The following is a 22,611-nucleotide window of genomic DNA, read 5'->3' on the forward strand; positions in this document are numbered from 1 at the left end:
CAGCCTTTTTGGTATACTCTGTGCTTTTTGGTATACTCTAATGCCCTTCACTGACCAGATTAAAGCTCATACGACAAACACAAAAAAGCTGGAAACATCTGTTCTGGAACATGCCATCCGTCCTTCCAACACTGAGCTAGGTTGGTCACTCTTCAGTTGCCATCCCCATGTGGACAGCATCTGCAGTAACGGACTGGTGCACATTAACCGCTGGAGCATGAGGCCATGCTAACCCACTAACCAGGGGACCACCTTTTTTTTTTTTACATGTCACCTTTGCTCTATAAAAAAAAAAAAGCAAAGCTTTGCTTTGTCTACTTATATTGGTCTTTGTTTATAGTGTCTAGTGATCATGTAATGGTAAAATCAGAATATTAAAGTATTATTAGCATTCAGGCTATCAGGAAATGTGTCATTCTAAGACAGCTGATTCTGTAAGAGACCAGGTATCTTATGTATCATGCAGCAAAACAGAACTGTGTTTCTAGAATCTAGTGCTCTCTTAATGTGTCCAGAAATACTGCTGTGCTTTGTAACAGTATTAATACACCTCAACTTTTTTTATATATATGTTTGTAATAGCCAAAACAGTGCACAATTATAAAGTTCTGAAAAAATAGGAAGACTTCCAAATGCTTTACAAAATAACCCAAAAAGTGCTGCGTGCATTTATTTTAAGTCCTCTTTAACTCTAATTCCCCTAAAAATGTGTTGATCTGTGTGTAATTTAACCTTAGCATAAATTAAGCTGTTCTGTGAAGGCCTCAAAGGGTCTTAGAGAATGAAAAAACCGCATCATGAAGACCAAAAGACAGCAATCAGGTTAGGCAGAAAGTTGTAGAAAAGGTTCAAACAGAGTTAAGTAAAAAAGAAATAATTTCCCAGACTTTAAACATCTAAAAGGAACACCATTCAATACATTGCATTATTATCAAAACAGCATGGCACAGCTGTGACAACATGGTTGTCCAGCTAAAATGGCAGAGTATAAACCAGAGAAACCTACCTAAGGTAGAGGAGCTGCATAGATCCACAGCTGTGGTGGGACAATATTTTGACAGTAAACTACACAAACCTGATCTCTCTGGACAAGTGACAAGATTACTAAATTGCCACCAGATGTCCCCTCTGCAGGTTTGCTAAAAGCAATGTAGCAGACACACCAAACATTTGGAAAAAGATGCACTGAACAGACCAAAATTAGACTTTTTAGCTTAAAAGTAAAACATTGTGTGTTTGTATGCAGCGGTAGAAGGAATGAACTAGTACCCCAGACTCACCATCCACACTATGAAACATGACAGTGGCACCATTATGAATATTTTATGAATGAATATGTTTATTTCTGTATGAATACAGAAATAAACAGAAAGCTTAGGACTGGTTTGGAGGTTCACCTTTCAGCAGGACCACAACCCTAAAACTACAGAAATAGTTCAAATGTAATGGTTTCAATCAAACCACGTCATTTGTTGGAATGTTCTACTGCAGATCTAATCTACTCAGTATCAATAATTCACAGGTGTTCACAGATGTCCTCCATTCATTCTGCAAATGGGAACAGACAAACATTGTACCCCCTAAAATGCACAGAGCTAATAGAGACATACCCTAAAAATCTTGCAGCTCTAATCACAGCGAGAGGGCTTTAATTCACGTGTCAGGTGTTTATTTAAATTAAATAGTTTAATGGGTATTAATACATTGGCAAGGCACTCTCTCTTTTCATCATGGACGGATGGATGGGTGGACGGACGGTCATGAAGCTCTGTATATTATTCACTGTTAAAAAAGGAAGTATGCAGGTGTCTAAAAGGTAGAGAGAAATAAAACGGTGTGCTCACTAGGTTTTTGAATAAAAATCTTAACTTCAACTAAAAGTACAATTGCACGCTTTGTCATCCTTTTAAAGTGATTTATCATAAATTGTCCGTGAAATTAAGCTCCTTTGGTCACTGTAGCTCATGACAAGGGTTCACAATCACTTTTATGTACGAGGATTTTCTTGCTGACTTGGGGATTTACCACTCTTTACAGTATGCTATGAATGACAAAGTAAAAATCCATAATCCAGGAAGTGCCACTGTAATCTAACACCTGAGAAACGAATTACAATTGTAAACACTATTAAAAAGGTCCCCAATACAAATAAAACAAAAGTCAACAAGGTATAATGGCAATTGACATTAAACAATAAATATTTGTTAAACGAAGCTACACAGTGTAAAATTATGAGAATATAGCGTATAAGTGGTGAAAAATATGATGCCACAAAAGGCATAAAAAAAACCCCAAACTCAATAGACTTACGCAGGAAATAAAATGTATTCTACAGAAAACGACGAACATAGATGCTCTTGTTGGTAAGAAATGCAACAAATGTCTAACACAGGCCACTTACACACTCTGAAGTTGGCCATCATGCAACAACAACAGGCATTTCTTACTTTACATGAGTCAAAATGGGAAGAGTGCTGCCTTTACATCTGTGAACAACAAACTGGCACACATCAGGATGTAGTAGGCAGTGACCGGACAGATAGCCCTACTTTGTCTTGTGGTGAGCATTTATTTATTAAATAACCCATCCCAGGTAAAAGGCATTAGGAAACACATGCTTAAGTGCATAGGTATGGAGGTGCAGGGGATTTCATGAATAAATCAGACTTCCGGATATTCTCGGTCCTTTTTATCCACTCAGGTGTGTGCCGAGGAAGCCTGATGACACTTTCATGCTGCCCCGTAACCGTCACTCCGCACTTTTTATGAATCAAAGAATAGCTAAGAGTGGTCGAGGATTCCTGGGACGACTTGTGTGATGGAGATGAATGAATGGACAAACGGAAGTCTTAGCAGTCACTTAGCTGTTATTGCAGCGATTTGGCCTAGATTGGGTGAATTGGTGGGTAGACTGCATGAATAATGAACTATCTACAAAGTCCCTGTGGCTAGTTGAAGATGTTTCTCACTCTCATCACGAATCCCAGACAAGTGAAAGAATTGGAAATACTGAAGTGACTTTACTATGTATGGGCAGATATTATCTCAAGTTTTATTCAAACTTCATATATATATATATATATATATATATATATATATATATATATATATATATATATATATATGCAGATTCCCTCAAACTAAAATCATGTTTTATGCAAGGGAATAATTTAAAAGTGACAGACAACTGGGTTTTGGTGAGATGCACATCATCCGAGTTTAATCATCTAACATCCCTTCTCTAACACGCCTGAATTAAATTAATGGTTTATTGCTAGGCTTCTGCAGAGCTACATGGTGAGGTATTTCAGCTATTTGATTTAGGTGTGTTGTAAAGGATTACATTTAAAAGTTCCAGGATGATATATGTCCAGGTCTGGACTCAGGCACCGCTGATCTAGTTGTTGAGATGAGGGGAAGTTGCAGAATTTAAGGATAGTCACCCTTTTTCAACATTCCACTCATCTTTTGAATTGCACCAATACAGACAACAGGATTGTACTACAAACACCACATTTTGCAGTTTATACAATGCTCTTTGGTTTGAAAGCTTTACCTTGGCTCATGCAAATATCATTCCAGTCATTGTAGCCAGGAAGTTCAACCTTGTAATGTCTGACCACAGAACATTTTCTTACAAGGCATTTGGCTTGTTCAAATTTCTGTCAAGCTGTACTCTTTTTTTGGAGTACAGTTTTATTCTGTGAGTGGCAACCTGTCAGTTCATTGCAATGGCCAACTTTTATTTCTTGTGAAGATTTTGGAAAGTCGGAGGGTTGAAACTTGCATTGGATTTGGTTTTACGACAATACAAAAAACCAGAAAAACAGAAAATCACTGACTGGACATTTCAGACTTTTGGAATGGTGTTGCCACAACCCATATCTCAACTCTATTGAACATTTCTCAGCACTGTGGTCATTATCTCAGAAAACTAACCACTTTCGATGAAATTTGGCAACAAAACTGGTCGTGTAAAAATTTTTACCAAAACTGTGAGCCCAATCTTATTGAACATTTTGTTTAAACAGCAAACTTCCTGTTCTTTTTGTTCATAACTACATGTCATATTAATGACTCATATTTACAGTGAAGACTGTACAGCTCACACGAATGACAGGATTAATAAGTAACAACTATATCTATGAGGAAGTGTGAATGCCTTATTTGAGATTTGCTAATGGAGTTGCTTAAGCCAGTGCCAAGTCATCTAAAAAAAGATGTAAAGCCATATTTCAAATGTAGATGTTGGAACATGACTGCATTAAATTATTGCCAATATTGTACTATGTATGGTGTCCAATATACTTACTTTGAAAAACAGACAGAGGTGTGTAATGAATAATTCTGCAATCTGTCATATTGAAAATGAATTTTGTGGCCTTCTCCTTGCCAAACACAATCTATCAATCTGCACAAAACACAGAGCTGCTTTCTCTATATAAAAGAAAGATAGTTCATAATAAACGAAACACAGATGCAGGTTATGCACAATAATAAAGTGTTTACAAAGGACATCTCTAATACAGATTTTCTCTGGCAAGCCACTTAAGTGATAAACTTCAATTTAACTTTGACAGTTAAATATTTTTTTCTTTGAGGTGAGAAATCTGAAGCTGGCAGCTGCTGTTTCCTGAGCGGTTTGCTGAAGATTCTCCATCTGGCATACAGTTTTCAGTATAGAGAAATCCTTCACTTTAACAGGTGTCCTCAGTCATATGCCACGATGGGTGTACATGAACAGCCTGAACCAGTATGACCGCTAACATATAGTCTATTACATTTAGAAACATCCACTGCTGCTTTAATTTACGTCAACTGAATTTTACACTTCACTACGAAAAGACTCTTCACTTCCCATGTGTTTTCCAAACTACGATCATATTTACAAATTAATATGCGTGTTTTTGAATTATCTAGAGTGAATAGAGTGGAGGTCTGAGCTCACATTTTCAATGGCAATTTTTGGGATATAAAAAGATTAGACTGACATAAATGTCAAACATTTTTCCACCTTTAATGTGACCTAAACCTGTTCAGCTGCACTAGAAAACAAATGGAAATCTTTTGTGGAGATTTTTTTGTTAAAAACTAAACTTTAAAACATGGTTACTTAAGTAAGCAAATGCTCTCATATCTATGTATTCAGAATCAACCACCACATTCAAACACATGTTAAATCGCAGTCTGTATGCATAATTCCAGTTGCATCTGATTAAGGTTCAGCTATTTTAGAAAACTTTTTCTGACATGTTTTCATCTTACAGCAAAAGCCATGGGGCTCTTATTGTCAAAATATATAAGTCAACGTTCCAAGACTTTAGCTATAGCTAGAAGCATAGTGAAGAGGGTGATCAAGTGCTTATAAGTACTGGCTGCGTATCACATGTCACAACAGTGCCCTGTATTTTTCATATGCCCAGGCTATATGGTAGGGTGACATGGAAGCTTTTTTTTATTTATAAAGTAAAACATTTAAGCTCAGCTGAATTTGCTTGGGTGCCTTTTCTTCAGCTGAAAGTTAACAGCACACTTGGTAAAAGTGGAAGGGCTTCTAAAAGGTTTAAAATATCAACCAATGCTGGCACAAACTCTTCAGCCTTCTAGGAAACTCAAGATGGAGAATTTCATCTTTCAGCACAACAACAATCCAAAACATGTATTTAAAGTAATAGAAGGAAGGAAACAGTGTTGGAATGTCCCAGTTAGAGCAGAGACCTGGATCTGGTTGAAAATGTGTGGGATGATCTGAAGAGGGTTGTCCACGAAAGACCACAATCTAAAAGATCTGGAGTGGTCTTGTAAATGAGAGCCAGCAAGTCTTATGTCAAGATTGGCCATGATGATAAAGCCCTGCAAAAATGGACTGGGAGCGCTAATAAAAAGAGTGCTTAAAAATGTATTAGTTAAGGTAACCACTTTATTGTTTCAGGGTTTTTTTCACTAATAAGTCTGTTGTTTTTTAATTGTTCAGTTTAAAGTCACATTAAAGGTTAAAAAAGTTCTTAAATGATTTAGCAATTTTGTTTCACAAAAAATCTGCCTTTTAAACATGTGTGTGTAATGATAATAAGAATATATAGATAAAAAAAGGTATAGTCATATATCAGAATTATTCATGAACATGACAAAGACAAATGGAAGACAATTTGTGGAGCTTATTTAGACGCATTTGCACAGCATACCTTTATTTATGAACTAAAAAATTGTTATTTTATTTCAAAAAGCTAAAAAATGTATCTGGATATTATTGTTAGCAGAGCATCAGCCGCTTTCCCTTCAAGTAATTGGTTATTGAAATCCAATACTGGCCACACTAGCCAGCCACCGATCTGGGGAATCCTTTCATCGAATCATTTTTCCTCTGGGGAAAATTGGGAGTCTTTGGGGAATTTCTAGCTACCACTTTTGTGATGGGTAATGGATAGAGGTAATCCACATAAAGACTTCCTGTTCTTTGGGCTTGTCAATATTTGAACGCAAACATTTTCTTAAAAGCTAATGAACAGCACATTGCTGCCAGTCTCAGCATCATAAAATCCTTTTTCAGCCATGGGTGCTTTGGTCTGAATTGTAGTGTTTATGCATTTACAGCTGTGCTTTTAATAGAAATTGAGTAAAATACAAAAGAATACAAAGTAATGTATTTAGCTAATCTAACTTGGAGGACTTAGATCAGTTCATTTCAATTTAAAAATTGTAGCATTCAACCCTGAAATGTAAAGAAAAAACTAAACAATTAACACATGTTTTTTCGACACAACTGAATAACTTGGCAAATTAGGTATTTTTTACAGTACAGTAAAATACCTTAAAATCTAAATTAAAATAGCTTGATAAGTTATGTGTAAAATACATTTTGACCTTATTTGAACTATATATTCTGTAACCGTAAGCCAGTTTACCGCACTAATATTTTCAAAAGTTGAAAAGTTGGAACATTTATAATTACATTATAAATGTAATTATAGTTTAATGTAATTTCCATGAGATGGAAAACAAAGTTCTTGAATGACTGGAATCGTTTTAATGCATTAAACAAAGTTACTCTGGGCTGCCAAAACTATTTTGCTTAAAAAATAAAATCTTAATATTTCATCTGACAGTATTATGTAAATACGCATTTACATAATACTGTAAATGCATTATATTGTGATATTGTGATACAGTGTATTTTCTGTTCAAGGTTTTTATACAGTAAAACCTGACAGCCTCATTCTATGAGGCTTGGCTACCCCAAGCTATATCTGTAATCATGTTGCTCTAGGCTTAGGGTGTTGGAGGACAATGTGATCACTTTTCCTCACTCTGATATTTTCTTTTTGTGTAGTTGAAGATCTTACATAAGTTGCAAAAAATTACTGAAGTGACCCATTTTCTGACTTTTTTTTGTTTTGTTTTGTTTTGTTGTGCTGCGTGGTGACTAATATAAATCTACTTTGGATAAACAAAGTCTGGATACTAAAGCAGCCATGTATCACACTCATTAAGGTAACTTGAGTTGCATGCTTTTTCAAGTAAGTGCTATTAGATCATATAATACATTTTTCTTACCAATTTGTACCCTGATCCAGTAGAACTGTGGTATTTTTTTACTCTTTTTTTTATCATACCATTAGAATCTCATATTGATCCATGTCTACATTGCAATAAAACACCTGTCACATAAAAAAGTAATGGGAGTGTTTGTAGATATGTGTGTAAAACCACCCTGGGATCCTGCAATCATGCTGCTGCCTCTTAAAAATAATCAAAACCAATTTTAACAGCTAAAACAACCTTCAACAGAGTAAATCATGTTAGTGTGTTCCTTCACGCCAGGCATATGCTTCTTCCAACCAACTGTAAGAAAGTGCACCAGAGCTCTTAAAGGTGTTTGCATGGTCCAATTAACACCAGATGCTAGCCCTTAGCTAACTTACCGAAGCTAAAAATGCACAGACCTCCAAGGAGAGAGCACGGTCCAGTTAGCACCAGATGCTAGCCCCTTATCTCACTGTCTTCAGCAGAAAAAAGGGGAACAAAATGCACTAGTTAGTCATGCTTCCATACCCTGGCCACCTTTGAGTGGACTCTGACAAAATGAAGAAAACAGCAGGCTTCTTTAACTTCCCAGTCTAAGGCATGCATCAAACATTTAGTGCTGTATGAATTTGCAAATTATAAAAAAACAAGAGCAAAAATAAGGAAATAGATCTATTAGGAAAAGGCTAAGGGCCTATGATGAATCTAAACTGAGCGAGATTGGTCAAACAGTATGTTACAATATCATCACCATGCATCGTGTTGCAGGTTACAAGCTCTTCTTTTTTAAACTATACTTGCTCAACTTCGTGTAAATCTTAAAAAGTGCTAAAAGCCACTTGACTAGTAAGACGTTCAGTTCTATGTAGATGAAAGCCGTAGGCTGTTAAAGCTTTTCCTTAGCTGTCTAATCGTATGAGTTCGGGAGTTGGCCTTCCTAACTGCACTGTCAACAGCAGAAATCGAGAACAGGGCTGGCAGAGCTGAGCACCCAAAGCTATATGATTTAATAATAAACAGCAAACTCATGGGTACATTAGTGCACACTTGGAGCTAATTCTTCAGGGCTTCTACTTGAAGTTCTTGTTTTTCATCATCCTTCTTTATTCAGAGTTTTTACATAGCTGCTAAAAGTAGTTAAATAAATTAAAATGAATTAATGCACTGTAATTTTTTGTACCTCATCTGAAATGACACTCGCTCTCTTTCCAACTAGAAGCAGATATGAGTGCTGGTGCTTACTGAATTCATTTATATATCGTGTTTTGTTGATTCAATAATAAATGACGATATTGAGTTCTTCACCGTCATAGACATGTGCATCATAACTAATGATTAATAAACAAAAATCTACACTGTACTTCAAAGAGAAAGATCAGATAAGGTAAAGATAAATAGTACACGTTTAATGAAGCTCGTCAGAGGATGTTAAATGGAAGATGGTTTCAAAACTAAACCCAAACCTTTTCATTTATAACAATCACCTCTGAATATGTTAATCTTGTCCTGACTGGTCAACACAGTTAAAAACAAAAGCACTGTAAATGCTCCCTTCTCTGTACATTTGTCCTAAATCTCAAAAGAATTTCTGTTCAGTGCAGAGTTTTTCAGTCTCAGGTTTTAATCAAGGAAAAATCTAATTCAGTCAAAATCAAAGGAACAGTATCCCCATAAAGGTAGCTTTGGGAATCTCCAAAGCAGATGCCATCTTTTGCATTTTTACCAGCTAATGGTGGGCTAGTTGCAGCATTCTCAGGGCTTAGCAATCATTTGTATCTTGTCTGCCCTGTTTCTTTTACTTTGTTTACCATCCATCCATCCATTTTCTTTACACCCTTGTCCCTTAGTGTGGTCAGGAGGGTTGCTGGTGCCTATCTCCTGCTAACGTTCCAGGCGAGAGGCGGGTTCACCCTGGATAGGTCGCAGGGCAAAACAGAGACAGACAGGACAAACAACCATGCACACACACATTCACACCTAGGGATAATTTGGAGAGGCCAATTAACCTAACAGTCATGTTTTTGGATTGTGGGAGGAAACTGGAGTACCCAGAGAAAACCCACGCACGCACAGGGAGAACATGCAAACTCCATGCAGAAAGACCGGGGCCGGGAATCGAACCCAGAACCTTCTTGCTGCAAGGCAACAGCTCTACCAATACTGCGCCACTGTGCAGCCTATTTTGTTTACCAAGTACCTAAAATGCTGCATTAAAAACTATTTAAAAGTGTTAGAGGATTCTTCAAAGCTTTTGTAATCCAGTGTGACCAACCAGGCCGGCAAAAAATCTGTATTTGTAAATTTGACAACTCTGTCAACACAACAGACCAACTCAAATACATTTCCTATTTGAAATGTCACACATAGATACATGGTTTCAAACTCAACGCTTCAAATCCAGCACACGTGGTAATAAAAAAAACAAAACATATTTACGATCACAATATTAAACTCGATTTAAAAACAAAATCCCTACCAAATAAATTACACTGATATGCTTGGATAGTCAAACAAAAGCAGATGACTAATAATCAGTTAGTTGTAGTTTATGTCGATGCTAAAGAATAAATATGGATTAACAGTCTAATCCTTGAGATGTGCTTTGTGAAATGAGATAATTTCATGCCTGAAGAAGGCAGAAAAACTTTCACCTCTCGAATCAAACCAACTGGCTATAATGTATGCTGTATACTCTATAACGCCAGTGACCCAGAGAAATGCCCATCCATGCAGAATACTCAATTACAAGCTAATAGACATAACACAAGCAGAGGTTAAATTGTAGGTGAACTGGTGAGGTTAAAAAAAATGTTTAGAGAATAAATATTTTAAATATTCATACACAGAAAGTGTGACTGAGTTTGATAGATTAACTGCCACAAATATAAATAATGAGGACTAAGAGGTTCACAACGTAAAAAGTAAAGATTTGCTTGTCTTAACATCCAACAGTTAAAGCACCTCATTCCGACACAACCCGCTTCTCCATCCCTCTGCTTTTCCGTTCACCTCCATTACATGATGTTCTTTCAAATATTACCTAAAAATATTCAGGCTGGCTCAGTTCAAATAGAAAGGCAGTCTGAAATCTTGCCCTCTTTTTATACTTCCCCATCAATCTTAGGTGTGGTTCGCATTGGAAAATCAAGATACAACTGCACTGGCATTGATGCTTCCTTAAAATAACGTAGTACAATTCTGGAACTACACAACTTTTCTTTTTAAAAGCTGAGCTAACATCACCTGGCAAAAACAAAACAAAAAAAAACAACACTTCTCATTTTACTCGCTGCATAGATCACAACATTTTTATTATTACTGTGTAACAGCAACAACTCAACAGCAAAACCTTCAAAGCAAAATATATTTTTGAGCTGTGACGAAATATAAAATAAGCATCCATTATGTCTTGCACCATAATACAATAGAGACATTGATTATTAGCTACATGGCTGAGTGACTACAGTTCTAATGCTTTTGGCACAGTCAAGCAGAATGGGTCCCATCTTCTTGAGCATTCTGCTAATAAACACCCTTACATTAGCCTCTCCTCTGCCTACAGCTCCCTTCAACACATCACTGTTTATTTCTTACTGTCTCTTCTTAATACTTAAAGGGAGCTGTTCTAATTCCATCAACAGCCACTCGCCGTGATGATTAGTGCCAGTCCACTGGTGGCCTCGAGGTTCCACAGTTTCTTTCCAAATGTTGCTCAGAATGCAGAGCTCAGCTGCAGTTTCTGACTTGGCTTGGTTGTGAGGATGTAAAATGCTGCAACAGTGGACGGCCAACGCACTCACAGACAAGTGACTTCTGGTTGTCAAAATCTAGAGTCGGAGAATCAAGTGACACGACACGCCACAAAACACCAAACAAGAGGGTGGTAAACTATGAGACCTTCAAATCGTGAACAGCCGTGGCCTCATTTCGCTGTGAAATGGTCGATGTTATCATTGCGTTGAATATGCAGCCAACGTGACTGCTCAGGAAATCGAATTTCTGGAGAGGTGAAAATACTTCAGATTTGGAGCTTTGTTAATGCTAAATATTTGCCTGTTGGTGTCAAGATCAAATTTTCTTCTGCGTGGTGGGCTCATTTTGTTGCATCTATTTCCATAATAAAAGAAAGAGGTCACAGAAGGGTCTTTGCATTAATTTTCAATATGGTGCAAGCTATGTGATACACTTCCACTGCAAATCCATCATTCTACAACTGCAGTACACTAAAAGATTTAATAGAGATTAAATAACCATGGAGAGAGAATAAAAAATATGTTGATGTTGCCCCTTGGTGATTAAGCATGACTAGCAAAAAAAAGGCAGAAGCATCAAGACTGCATCAAATATGTAGGAGACTACGAAACAAATCGTGCTGACTGAATGTAAAATGTAAAATATATTTCACATCATTTTTTTTTCCAGATTTGTCAGGTCACACCCACTTTTATTTAGATGTTATGAAATAAACATGATAGATTAGGCCTAAAGTTTAAAGCAGGGTTGCGTGTTAAAACGATATTGTAAAATCTGAACGCCTCAACTAAGCTAAAGAAGCCATAGTAAAGCTGTAGCAGCTGCAGAGATCCACAGCTCAGGTGGGAGAGTCTGTTGACATAACAACAATGCACCAACTGATATGAAATGTGGGTAAGTGTGGCAAGAAGAAAGCCATTGTTAAAGAAAGCCACAAGAAATTCCTGTTTACAGTTTGAATTATGCCATGTAGGGGGAGACATGAGGAAGAATACCGTATTTTCCGCACTATAAGGAGCACCTAAAAATCTTCAATTTCCTCAAAAGCCAACAGTGCGCCTTATAATCCGGTGCGCCTTATATATGGACCAATATTGAGCCACAACAGGTCTAGCAACTACGGTAAGCAGCCGCCGACTTCATTTTCCCCCGTAGAAGAAGAAGTGCGCGATGCATGCTGGGATAGTTGTCAGAACGCTGGTTTGTTAATAAAGTTTGATAATACATTTAGAGCCAGGGGGGCGGAGGGGCGGGGGAAGAGAGACAAAGACTGCGGCGGCAGCGTGTCGGTTGGTCTATGTTACCCAGAAAGTAGTTGGGCACAATATCGCAACACCAACACTGTGAGTGAAACAACGACTGGGGCAGTCTACTATATAAAGCACTCGGGGACCACTTCTTTACAAATGTGGATGTGTAATAATAACAACCCAAACTGAAGCGTCTATTCTATGCGCCTTATAATGTGGTGTGCCTTATATATGAAAAAAGTTTTAAAATAGGCCATTCATTCAAGGTGCACCTTACAGTGCGGAAAATAAGGTACATTGAGTTTTGTGGTTGAAGTGAGAAAAACATTTAAATGTTCAAATACTTTTGCAAGACACAACACCTATCCAATCGGTTTTCACACCATAAAAACCAAAACATACAATATAATCAAACGTATTTATGAATGTTTTTTTTTTTTAATGATGTGGAGTCTTTGTAATTGGCTCTACTAGCAATTGAGTATGAATGGAAATCTCTGTAAGGAGCAGTTAATTAATAGGAAAACAAATGTTCTGAGGTATGTTATTTGTTTTGCCAAGCTGGCAGCTGTAGATTTATCTGGCATGTTCTGCATAATTTACATATTTTAAGCTCCGCTGCCATCTTAAACAGCTGAAGTGTTTTGCATCAGATGGAGTGAATAATGCCTTGTCAAATTTTTCAGTCAGACTAAGGCTCACAAAATGCATGACAAGCCACCAAAATTGAGCTTGTACAGCAGAAACGCGCCCAGGGGAGCAGCACCCCTCTGGTTTTGCTACATTTTCTGAACCACTGGTTGAGACGCATTGCCACAGCCCATTAGAAAATTTGCAGATGTGTGCGAACTCTTAAAGAAACAGATCTCTCATCCCCACAGCACTTTCTTCTGCCCGCATGCTCCCATCCCACTTTGGCCGCAGGAAGAGCGGCAAGAACCTGCCGCCCCTGGAGATGTCAGAAGATTTTGTATCTCTGTAAATATGATATTCTGCACCACACAAAGAAAACAAAAGGCTGACATGGTTCTTTAGTATTTGAACAAAAAGAAGCTGCAAGGGAAAAAAAAACACTACAAAAAACACTACATATTTGTATTGTATATATACAAATAGGTAGTATATATATATATATATATATATATATATATATATATATATAAGATGTTTTAAATTGAAAATATATAAATTTTTCTTTTCATTTCAATTTAATCCAATAAGGTTTACACTAAAGCAGCCTTGAGGAAACTTGTTGGAATACAATAAGCATTTTGAACGAGTGACCTGTAACATATTCTTGTTGTTGAGTATAGACAAAAAATACAATGAATAAAAATCTATGTAAAGACAATGGAAAACTACATATTGAAAACATCTTGGACATTGTGTATCTCTTTTAGCAATGCAATTAATTCTTGCAAAGCCCATTTATGCTTTAGATGTAAAATGATTTACAAAAATCACTTCTCAACAAGAATTTGATTGCGTTTTTAATTTCTTTAAATATTATGGGTTTAGTTTATGTAATAATAACAAGACCCTTAAAGTTATGTTTGCATCTTTCAACCTGATAATTTTGGCCTGTATGGAAAAAATAAGCACTACTGCTTTAGGGTATGCAGGGAATATATATGCATTTAGCAATGCTTCCTATACCAGTTCTAGTAGCTAACAGGAAGATGATGAAAACAGCTTCCAGTTTTAACTCTTGAATCATTTAGATTCTGTTATAATTTTGTTTTAAGTGTGATCGTGCTAAGCTGCAGAGCTGTGTAACACCAACTGCTCTCTTTCTCACACACCCATACTGTGATGTCAAATCTAATGCCAATATGGAAAATAAATGACAAAGTAGAGAATAAAGGCTCTCGTTGCTATTTATAGAACTTAAAGAGAAACTAAAATCAGTTTCTGCAGGTCAAAGCTTCAGTCTACTATATAAAATCTGCAACTGCTGCATCACTATTACAGATAAGATCACATCCAGCTACTGTGGTGACTCCAAGCAGCTAAAGAATGCAGAGCGTGTAAGATTTGACTTTCCATGAGCAATCATTGATCCCTCAGAATCTTCTCACTCTCCAGAATGGTTCTATGCACATACATCTGGCTGGATGAAAGCCAATGAATGGCTTCAGGGGTCCTGCATGCGATAGTACATCATCCTAGACTCACATCATTTCAGCTTTTCAACGTACCAGATAGAGAGATGCCCGCAGGCAAACATTAAAGCTCTATTTTACATCTACTTTTAGTTGATGTAGGTTTCAAACACCTTATATCTCCTTTTAGATGTATTGCTGTTGAAGACGTCAACCCTCACGTCAAACAATTAATCTGAAGAAGAAAAAAAAGAATTACATATGCTAATTTGAGTGACAACATACAAATGAGCTTTTCTGTCTTCACAGATATCCAGCAAATCCCCACAAAATCACTCTGACACAGTCATTGTGTTAGCAAATTCAGCCTCTATTCAGTCAGGGGAATCAGTGAAGCTGCCATAACATTTTCCCTTTTGAAACTGTAACGACAGTTTTGGGTCTGTGGCTTCTTTACGAGAGTGGGGAAATTATTCACAACCCTCAAATGCGATAGGACGGCTCAAGATGCACAGTAAATGTGATATGGAGTGCAGTTTGAATTGATTAAAGAGAGAGAGAGAAAGAGAGAGACAGAGAGAGAAAGAGAGAGGGGTGTGCAGGGGGTGGGGGGTGGCTCTCCTGGTAACTTCACGAGACCATAATCTGTGGAAGAATCAAACCCCACAATGTACTGCAGACAAATTTATTGGCAATTCTGGCGAAGTTTAGCAAAAAGCCTTAAAATAATGAATATTTTACTGCAATAGGATGATCTCACACTGAATAAAAAATAAATAAAAATAAATTGAGAACAAATCTGTCTGCATTCAAGATTGGAGAAACCCACTACAAGTGTATATATTATTTATTAAGGCTGAAGATAAAATAGCTTCCTAGCCAAATCAGAACCAGCTTTACTTCTCCCATTTGAATTTACAGAATTTGATTTGATACGAAGACAAAGACAGAAATAAGACTAAGTCTTACTCCAAGTGAAGAGGTGCACACAAAGAACTTGGATGATGTGTCTTAATTACAGTTGGGTTAATTGTTTTCATCTTTTATTTTATTTCTTATTCTTTCCTGTTCATTATTATACAAACGCCACAGTAAGATCATGAATATGTCAGTGTCAGTTACGTCAATATTCACAAAGAGAACTGAATTATATTTTAAACCATAGTGAAATCATCAGACTACTTCTTAGTCATATTTGTTCTGTGATAAAGATGTGAATACAAAGACGAGGCAACATTTCTGTGAATTTAAAACCAAACCAATATGCTGTTGGCCTGCAATTCCCAAGCTGTGAGAACAGAGAGCAGGAAACAGACATTCTTTGTTTTTATTGTGTGCATGCATGTATATTGGTGTGTGCGTCCGAGCGTGTGTGAATGTGTGCATCTTGTTCATGGCAAGAAATCAGCTCAGTTTAGCACATAATGGAAATGTGAATCGCCCTGAGCGCCGTTCTCCCACACAGGGAGCGATCTGGCTGGGAGCTGGCTGCATCCTTCCAACTCTAAACAGTGAAAGGGAGTTAGCTGGGTTAAAATCCTGCCCCCGTCTTTGTTCCTCCCCGGAGCGGTTCACAGCTTTGCCCATACATTACTCAAACAGGTCATCCAAACAGGTCTCGCTAGCAGCCTGAAAAACAGATACACACACATTCTCGCGCATTGAGCACTCACACACACGCGCTGGTAGGTTCAGCTGAGAAGGTGAAGTTGCGTGGATTATGATAGATGACACCTTCGATGGATCCTGTAGCACAACTGCCCCAAAGTGTTCTGCTTAATTTAACCGGAACTCTACCTTTTCCCAATCCAACATTTACACAATTTCACATTTCCATACACCCCACAAAAGGTTACCTCACTCTACTATTCCTCCACAATACAACTCGGACATCTGAAAGAACCGTTTCGACCAGAGGAAGACCATGGAATATCAAACTTACATGCCACTTCCAGGGAAGCATTCCGACTCACGGCCTCTCCCAAATAGTTGCGGGCGATGCACACATAGTTGCCGTCATCTGGTTTGCTGCGTCGTCCGTGAACGATGCGCAGGAAGAAGAGTGACCCGCTGGGCAGCAGCATTCGATGGGAACGGGGATTCTCGCGGTCCGTCTCAACACGCTCCCCGTCTTTGTACCATTCCACCGTGGGAGTGGGACGGCCTTCTGCTTTGCAGTTGAGGGTGGCTGGCTCGCCTTTCGATACGATAAGGTCAGAAGGGTGTTCGACAATTCGAGGAGGGGAGTCTTCCTGGCGAAGACGGGACCCTAAAAAGGAGACGAGAGAGTAAAATGTCCTGTTGAAGCAGTAGCAGAGGTCCTAATCCAATCTTATAGCAACAACTAAATTAAAAACGCAATAAGGCAAGCTCTTTTATTAAAAACCCTTCAAATGTACTTACATTTTGCTACATTATTACGACAAACACCTTTTTTTACAGGGATTTTATGTGAGCCAACACAAATCCTGCATAATTGTTGAATGGAAAGAAAATGAGTGGTGCAAGAAGATCTTAGGTTCAAATCCTGACCTGGAGTCTTTCTTGCAAGGAATTTGCATGCTCTCCCTGTGCATGGGTGTGTTATCTCCGAGTACTACGACTTCCTCCCAGAGTCCAAAAACATGACTATTAGGTTAACTAGTTTCTCTAAATTGCCCTGTGATGTGAGTTTTCCATCCTTTGTGGTCCAAGATGTATATCCTGCTCAATCCTGGAGATATTCACCAGATGTGAATGCACATAAAAGTGATAGTTGTGATATAAAAGTGTTATGTTCATAAAATCTAGTTTCATGACTGTGCTGAAAATATACAGCAAATTCAGTTTGTAATAAGCAGAACAAAAAAAGAATAAAAATAAGATTTTTTTTTTTGCAGTCAGTACTTAAAAAGTAACTTGATGAACGTCAAGCTCTTCTCAGTTGAGAGTGGCTGTGTCACCACGTGGAAGCTTCCATATTTACTTTCACAGATAAGAGCCGAAAAGTCATTACAACTCATTAGCTTTTCCATTAGCACGTTTCGTCAGAAACTGACATCATCGAGCATGTTGTCTCAGCAGGTTCATTGCAGCAAATGCTGGACTACGTTTATCACTTTCTAACGTATCACCATGGGATAAACAAAGTTTACACTTTGCTTTTATTTCTGACCTTTACATTGATGGCTTGTCGTGCATTCCAATGCTTGTTTTTGACTGTCTATATGGTTAGAAATCCCCCCAAAAATGTCTGATCACTTCTAAAAACAAGAATTCCCAACAATACCCTTCAATAAGTCTAGAACAATGTTATTTTCCTCACCAGCAAGAAATTATGGAGGTATATACTGTATATGGTTTCTCCCCTTCACAGCATATAAAGACATTATAAAATTTGCTCTGTGTGTAGGTGTGTGTGCAAGCAAACAAGAGGGTGATGTTTAAGCTGCTAAAGATTGACTTTTATAAGGCAATGTAATAAATAAGATATAAATACATGTTGACAAAAAGCATTCCATTAACCAGGAACACAGGGTGAACCAAGGTGCCGTGTTTTTTTTTTCTCTAAATGCTTTTAAAACACTGTCTACAATACATCTTCCGCATTTGTGCAGATCCATAAATCATGCAGAAACAAACAGTTTCCTGCAATACTGACTTTGTCCAATATGTTGTCTGCACTGACACTTTTCAGACTGAAGCTGTCAGACGGTGGAATTTAAATGAGTTTATTAAAGTTGTTGGTGGCACACTGGCTCAGTGGTTGGTAACTGTCAGCCAACAGCAGGCAGAGCTTGTGGGGTCCTGTCAGTCTTTTAGTCCTGTGATGGACTGGCACTGTGTTAGGGGAATTTGACTGTTTTCTGCACGATTCATGCTCCATGCAACCCCATGACCCTGAATGTAAATGAGCCAGGACAGAGCAGATAGATGGAGGTTTTTTTTCTTTCTAAATTATATCTGGATGAGTAACATCTCTGTCTTGCATGAACGACTATGATAAGAAAAATATAGAAATAAATGATTTTTTGTATTCCTCTAACCCTTCTCCAAATTAAAAAAGCTACCATGTAAAATGTTTTTGTGATAAAAGGGTGGCAGGACCCCTAGACATTCATCTAGGGGTTTTGGGACCCCTAGATGAATGCAAGTATTCTTCTTCTTGCAATTTTGTGTTTATGGGGAGCTGTCCGTGGTACTGAAGCAGAAAATCAAGGGCTCAGGGCAGAAAATTTGCTTCTTTAGGGTTTATAAGCAGGGGCACACTGATAAAAGCCAATTTAAAGTGACAGAACATTTCAGATAAATTTAACTTGGGTTTCTAATGCAATATATATATATATATATATATATATATATATATATATATATTTTTTTTTTTTTTTCTTTTCGTTTTTTTGCTGCTGTTGTTTGAAGAGTATAACTAAGAGTCTATTTATAAGAACACATTTAAAACCAACCAGATCTGAAAATGATAAAGTCAATATAACACCCTGCATGTGTATCAAAAACACAATTGTTTTCTCAGGGATCTTATCATCACTCTCTCCAACACATCAAGGGTTATTTGCCTGAACATTGTGTCTCACATAAATTACTTCTGACAATTTTGAACAAAGATGAGGAAGAAGTTTATGCTGTACAAAAGGAATTACGCATCTCTTCAAACGCAAATCTTTGCAAAAGTAAAGCCGGGCAATCAACTCAGTGTTTGTTCTGATTTGTTAACATTTGACTTGGAATACGGCGACTGGATATAGATGGGGATCGTGCTTTGAAAAACAAGAGGCCCAATCACGAGGAACAAAGCTCAACAGCAGTCAAACAACAACTGAAGTCTCAAAAAGGACCAAGCAGGTCAATCAATGTACCATGAAGCGACCAAGTATAACATGACCAGATTGTAGCCCCATATGAAACAGTGGACATTCTAACAGTACTTCAGCAATCCACTCTATGGTAGCTTATCTGCTGGACTGGACCTGCACAGGCCAGCCTTTGCTCCCCACTTTCACTAATAAAACTTGATGGTGGGTTACCACTCTTCGTTCCCTGAAACACTTTGGATACGGAACAGGGCACGCCGGACCCAATTTCAATTTACCTCCCCTGTCAGTGGTTATAATGTTATGCCCAATCTATCAAGCGTCCAGGCAGTATACCTCATTTTACATCTACATCTGGATCACAATTACTCAAATTCCACATGTTTACGCTGAAGAATCGTTTTTATGAAGCCACAACCTACAAGCACTTTCAGCTTCCAAAGAGTAAACTGTGCATCAATTCCATCGTCTCCATACCAGCTCTGAGTTCCTTTTAGTTTAATCTGACAATCAGACCATTATTTAGGCTACCAGGATAATAAAACAAAGGTTGGACATAATTCTAACAGGACTGTAGACAAAATAATAATGAAAAAAAAATCTATCAATAAAACACTTTTCTCCGTAACATGTATATTAAAAAAAAACACGTTAAATGAACTACTTCTAGATGTCATATATGATTTAATTCCTTTGACAAATGAGTTCCCTGGAAGAGACCTCATGAATAAATGAGAGACTTTTGTCTAACGGAGCCATTAAAGAGTTGGCCTACAGCAACATCCGACACCAGAACTGAAATCAGTCAACTATAACGCGCTGTGCGCTGGCATCATGGCCAATAATTCAGGGGGAAAAAAATACAAGATCTCTCTTAAGGCACTCAGTTTGTTCTTTCTGAGCTTCAAACTGTGTCTCAGGTCGCATCCTGAACTCACATCAGTTCACGATGTTAGGGGGAAAGATGTGATTAAACTTACCGTCGCTTGGGGTGTACAGAAGTCCACAGAGGAATAGATACTGTAGAGGACCCATTCTGGCATATTGGCCTCGTAAGCTATCAATGCAAGAATTCCATCCAAAGCAATTCACTCAGTCAGTCCCGTTTTCATCTGTGCCAATAACTGTTTCGGCGCGGTAAACTAAAACAACCTCAAAAAAAAAAAAAAAAAAAAAAAAAAGAAAAGAAAAAGAAACAATTCTCAACCACTAAAGGGGGGAGATAAGTCTCATTCATATGTCCGTTCCTCCTCTCCCTCTCCAGTAAGAGCGCACCAGTGAGCTGAGCTCTCCCGACTCTCCGACACGCTGGCAGTTTCTGCAGTCACCAATTCAAACATCACCACCGACGCCCAAACCGACGCCTCTCCACTTCCCGACGGTTCCGCCGGCTCAACAGCATCCCCTCCCTGACGCCTCTGCTTCACCCGCGGCTCCACGCGAGGCGACCGGTCGCGTCCATCCCCCGCGTGGGACAAGTTGAGGGATGAAAGGTTGAAGACGGGATTCAGTCAGAGGTGAGTAGCTGTGCGCGCGCGGTGCGGGCGCAGCTTAGCCCCTCCTATCAACTCCCGTCGCCCAGGGGGGAAAAAAATAGTAATGATATGCCCCACGATGATAATACGCACTATAAATTTGAACAATAAATCTCAGCGGCTGTAAAGATAATGAATAACAGCATGCTCACGATGGAATATTGTTTTTAATTTATGTTTCCATCAATGAGTGCATCTTCCTCCCTTCATCTTAAATGCAAAATTACTGTGCATGCTCTCCCTGGCTATACGAGTTTACACCGTCACTAAAACCAGCAGATCCAATAAATTATTGTAAAAAAAAATAAAAATAAAAAATGTTCCGTCAGTGAGACACCATGCCTTGATACAAATATTCTCAAATTTACTTTTATGAAGCACTTGTATCTATGTTACACAAGTATTTATGTTCCTTCAATTTTTCCACACATTGTCACACCTGAAAGTGAATATTCAATCAAATTATAACCTAAGTGAAACATGGATTGTTTCCACACCTTGCAGTGTTTTGTTGGGGACCAAAATTGAAACATTTGTTACATTCTCAGCTGGAGCAGTTTGCTTTCACATTTATCCCCCTCGCCTGTGGTGGCGCTGCACCAAGATCCACTGAAGGAAACGCGAAAAATCTCTGCAGAAGACATTTTGGCGCAACTTCCTTCTTCTCAAAATGTAAACAAAAATGGATTGGCGTCAGTGTGGGATTTCCTTTCGTCTTTTATCAAATGGCCATGAGCCATTTCCTCCACGAGCCTGAAACACTCACGTTTGTTTTGGACCTCGGTTTTTAGGTGGACCAGAGTTAGCTTTTTTTTTTGGTCCTAATCAGAGTTAGACTGCGCATTCACATCTCCATAAACAAACTTTCGAGACAAACGAACCAGAGTTTGAATAAGGGGAATAAACAGGACTGGTGTGAAGGCACCCCTGATGGTGGGTATGATGCTGTGGAGATACTCTTCTTCTCAAAAAAATAAAATAAAATAAACAATAACTTAAACAAACTTCACTCATCTTCATAGCTGACATTCATTTTTCATGTTTATGGTCGGAAGAAGTCATTACAAAAGGCCACAGCTGTAAAGAAATGGCACTTCATTCCCCACCCTCTGCCTGGGGTGTTTATCCTGATCCACCGTCAATTCGCTCAATATTGTCAATGGCATTATAAATGCAGTTTCCCCACAGTGAGATGAGAGGGAGATAGGCGGCATCAGGCGCCATCGATCCAAACGGTTCAATTAAACCATTTTTTCTTCTTGATACTGCATTGACAGCAGCGGATCGAATAATAACCGTAGACAATGAGTGAAATGATCATGTGTAAAATGGGGTGTGAAGTGAGCACGGTCAGGTAAAGTGGATGAATCTCATTCCTCTTACATTATGGATCCAATATGTCACAACGGGTCAAATTTCTTACATCAAAATCTCTGTTTATATACCCGTTTTCACCTCTTTGTCAAGGAAAATTTTGCCTCGCTAGCTCAAGCTCGAAAAACATGGCATAGAAAAGTGTGGAGTCCATGTGTGTTTAGTTGCTCTGTCATATTAAAATGCCTTCCTCTTCTACTTTGCAGTTTCAAAGTCACTCAGATTGGATGCAGAGCAGCTGTGAACAGCTATTTTCAAGTCTTCC

General features: G+C 38.1%; 1 protein-coding gene across 2 annotated transcripts in view; it reads right to left on the reverse strand.

The window, feature by feature from the left end:
• Window positions 1-21,294, reverse strand: part of LOC103475879 (roundabout homolog 2-like) — a 91,438-nt gene extending 70,144 nt beyond the window's left edge. Inside the window, exons 1-2 of one of the 2 annotated variants that reach the window (XM_081615622.1) lie at window positions 20,418-21,294; window positions 16,572-16,898 (exon numbers count right to left, since the gene is read on the reverse strand). In XM_081615622.1, coding sequence (XP_081471748.1) covers window positions 16,572-16,898; window positions 20,418-20,472 — 382 coding nt within the window. In that variant the 5' untranslated portion in view covers window positions 20,473-21,294. The remainder of the gene's footprint in view (window positions 1-16,571; window positions 16,899-20,417) is intronic. The other variant, XM_008427819.3, reaches the window with a different exon arrangement.
• Window positions 21,295-22,611: the final 1,317 nt, after the last annotated feature.

Source organism: Poecilia reticulata, chromosome 14 (genome assembly GCF_904066995.2).
Source record: "Poecilia reticulata chromosome 14, P_reticulata-male-v2, whole genome shotgun sequence".
Classification (NCBI taxonomy): Eukaryota; Metazoa; Chordata; class Actinopteri; order Cyprinodontiformes; family Poeciliidae; genus Poecilia; species Poecilia reticulata.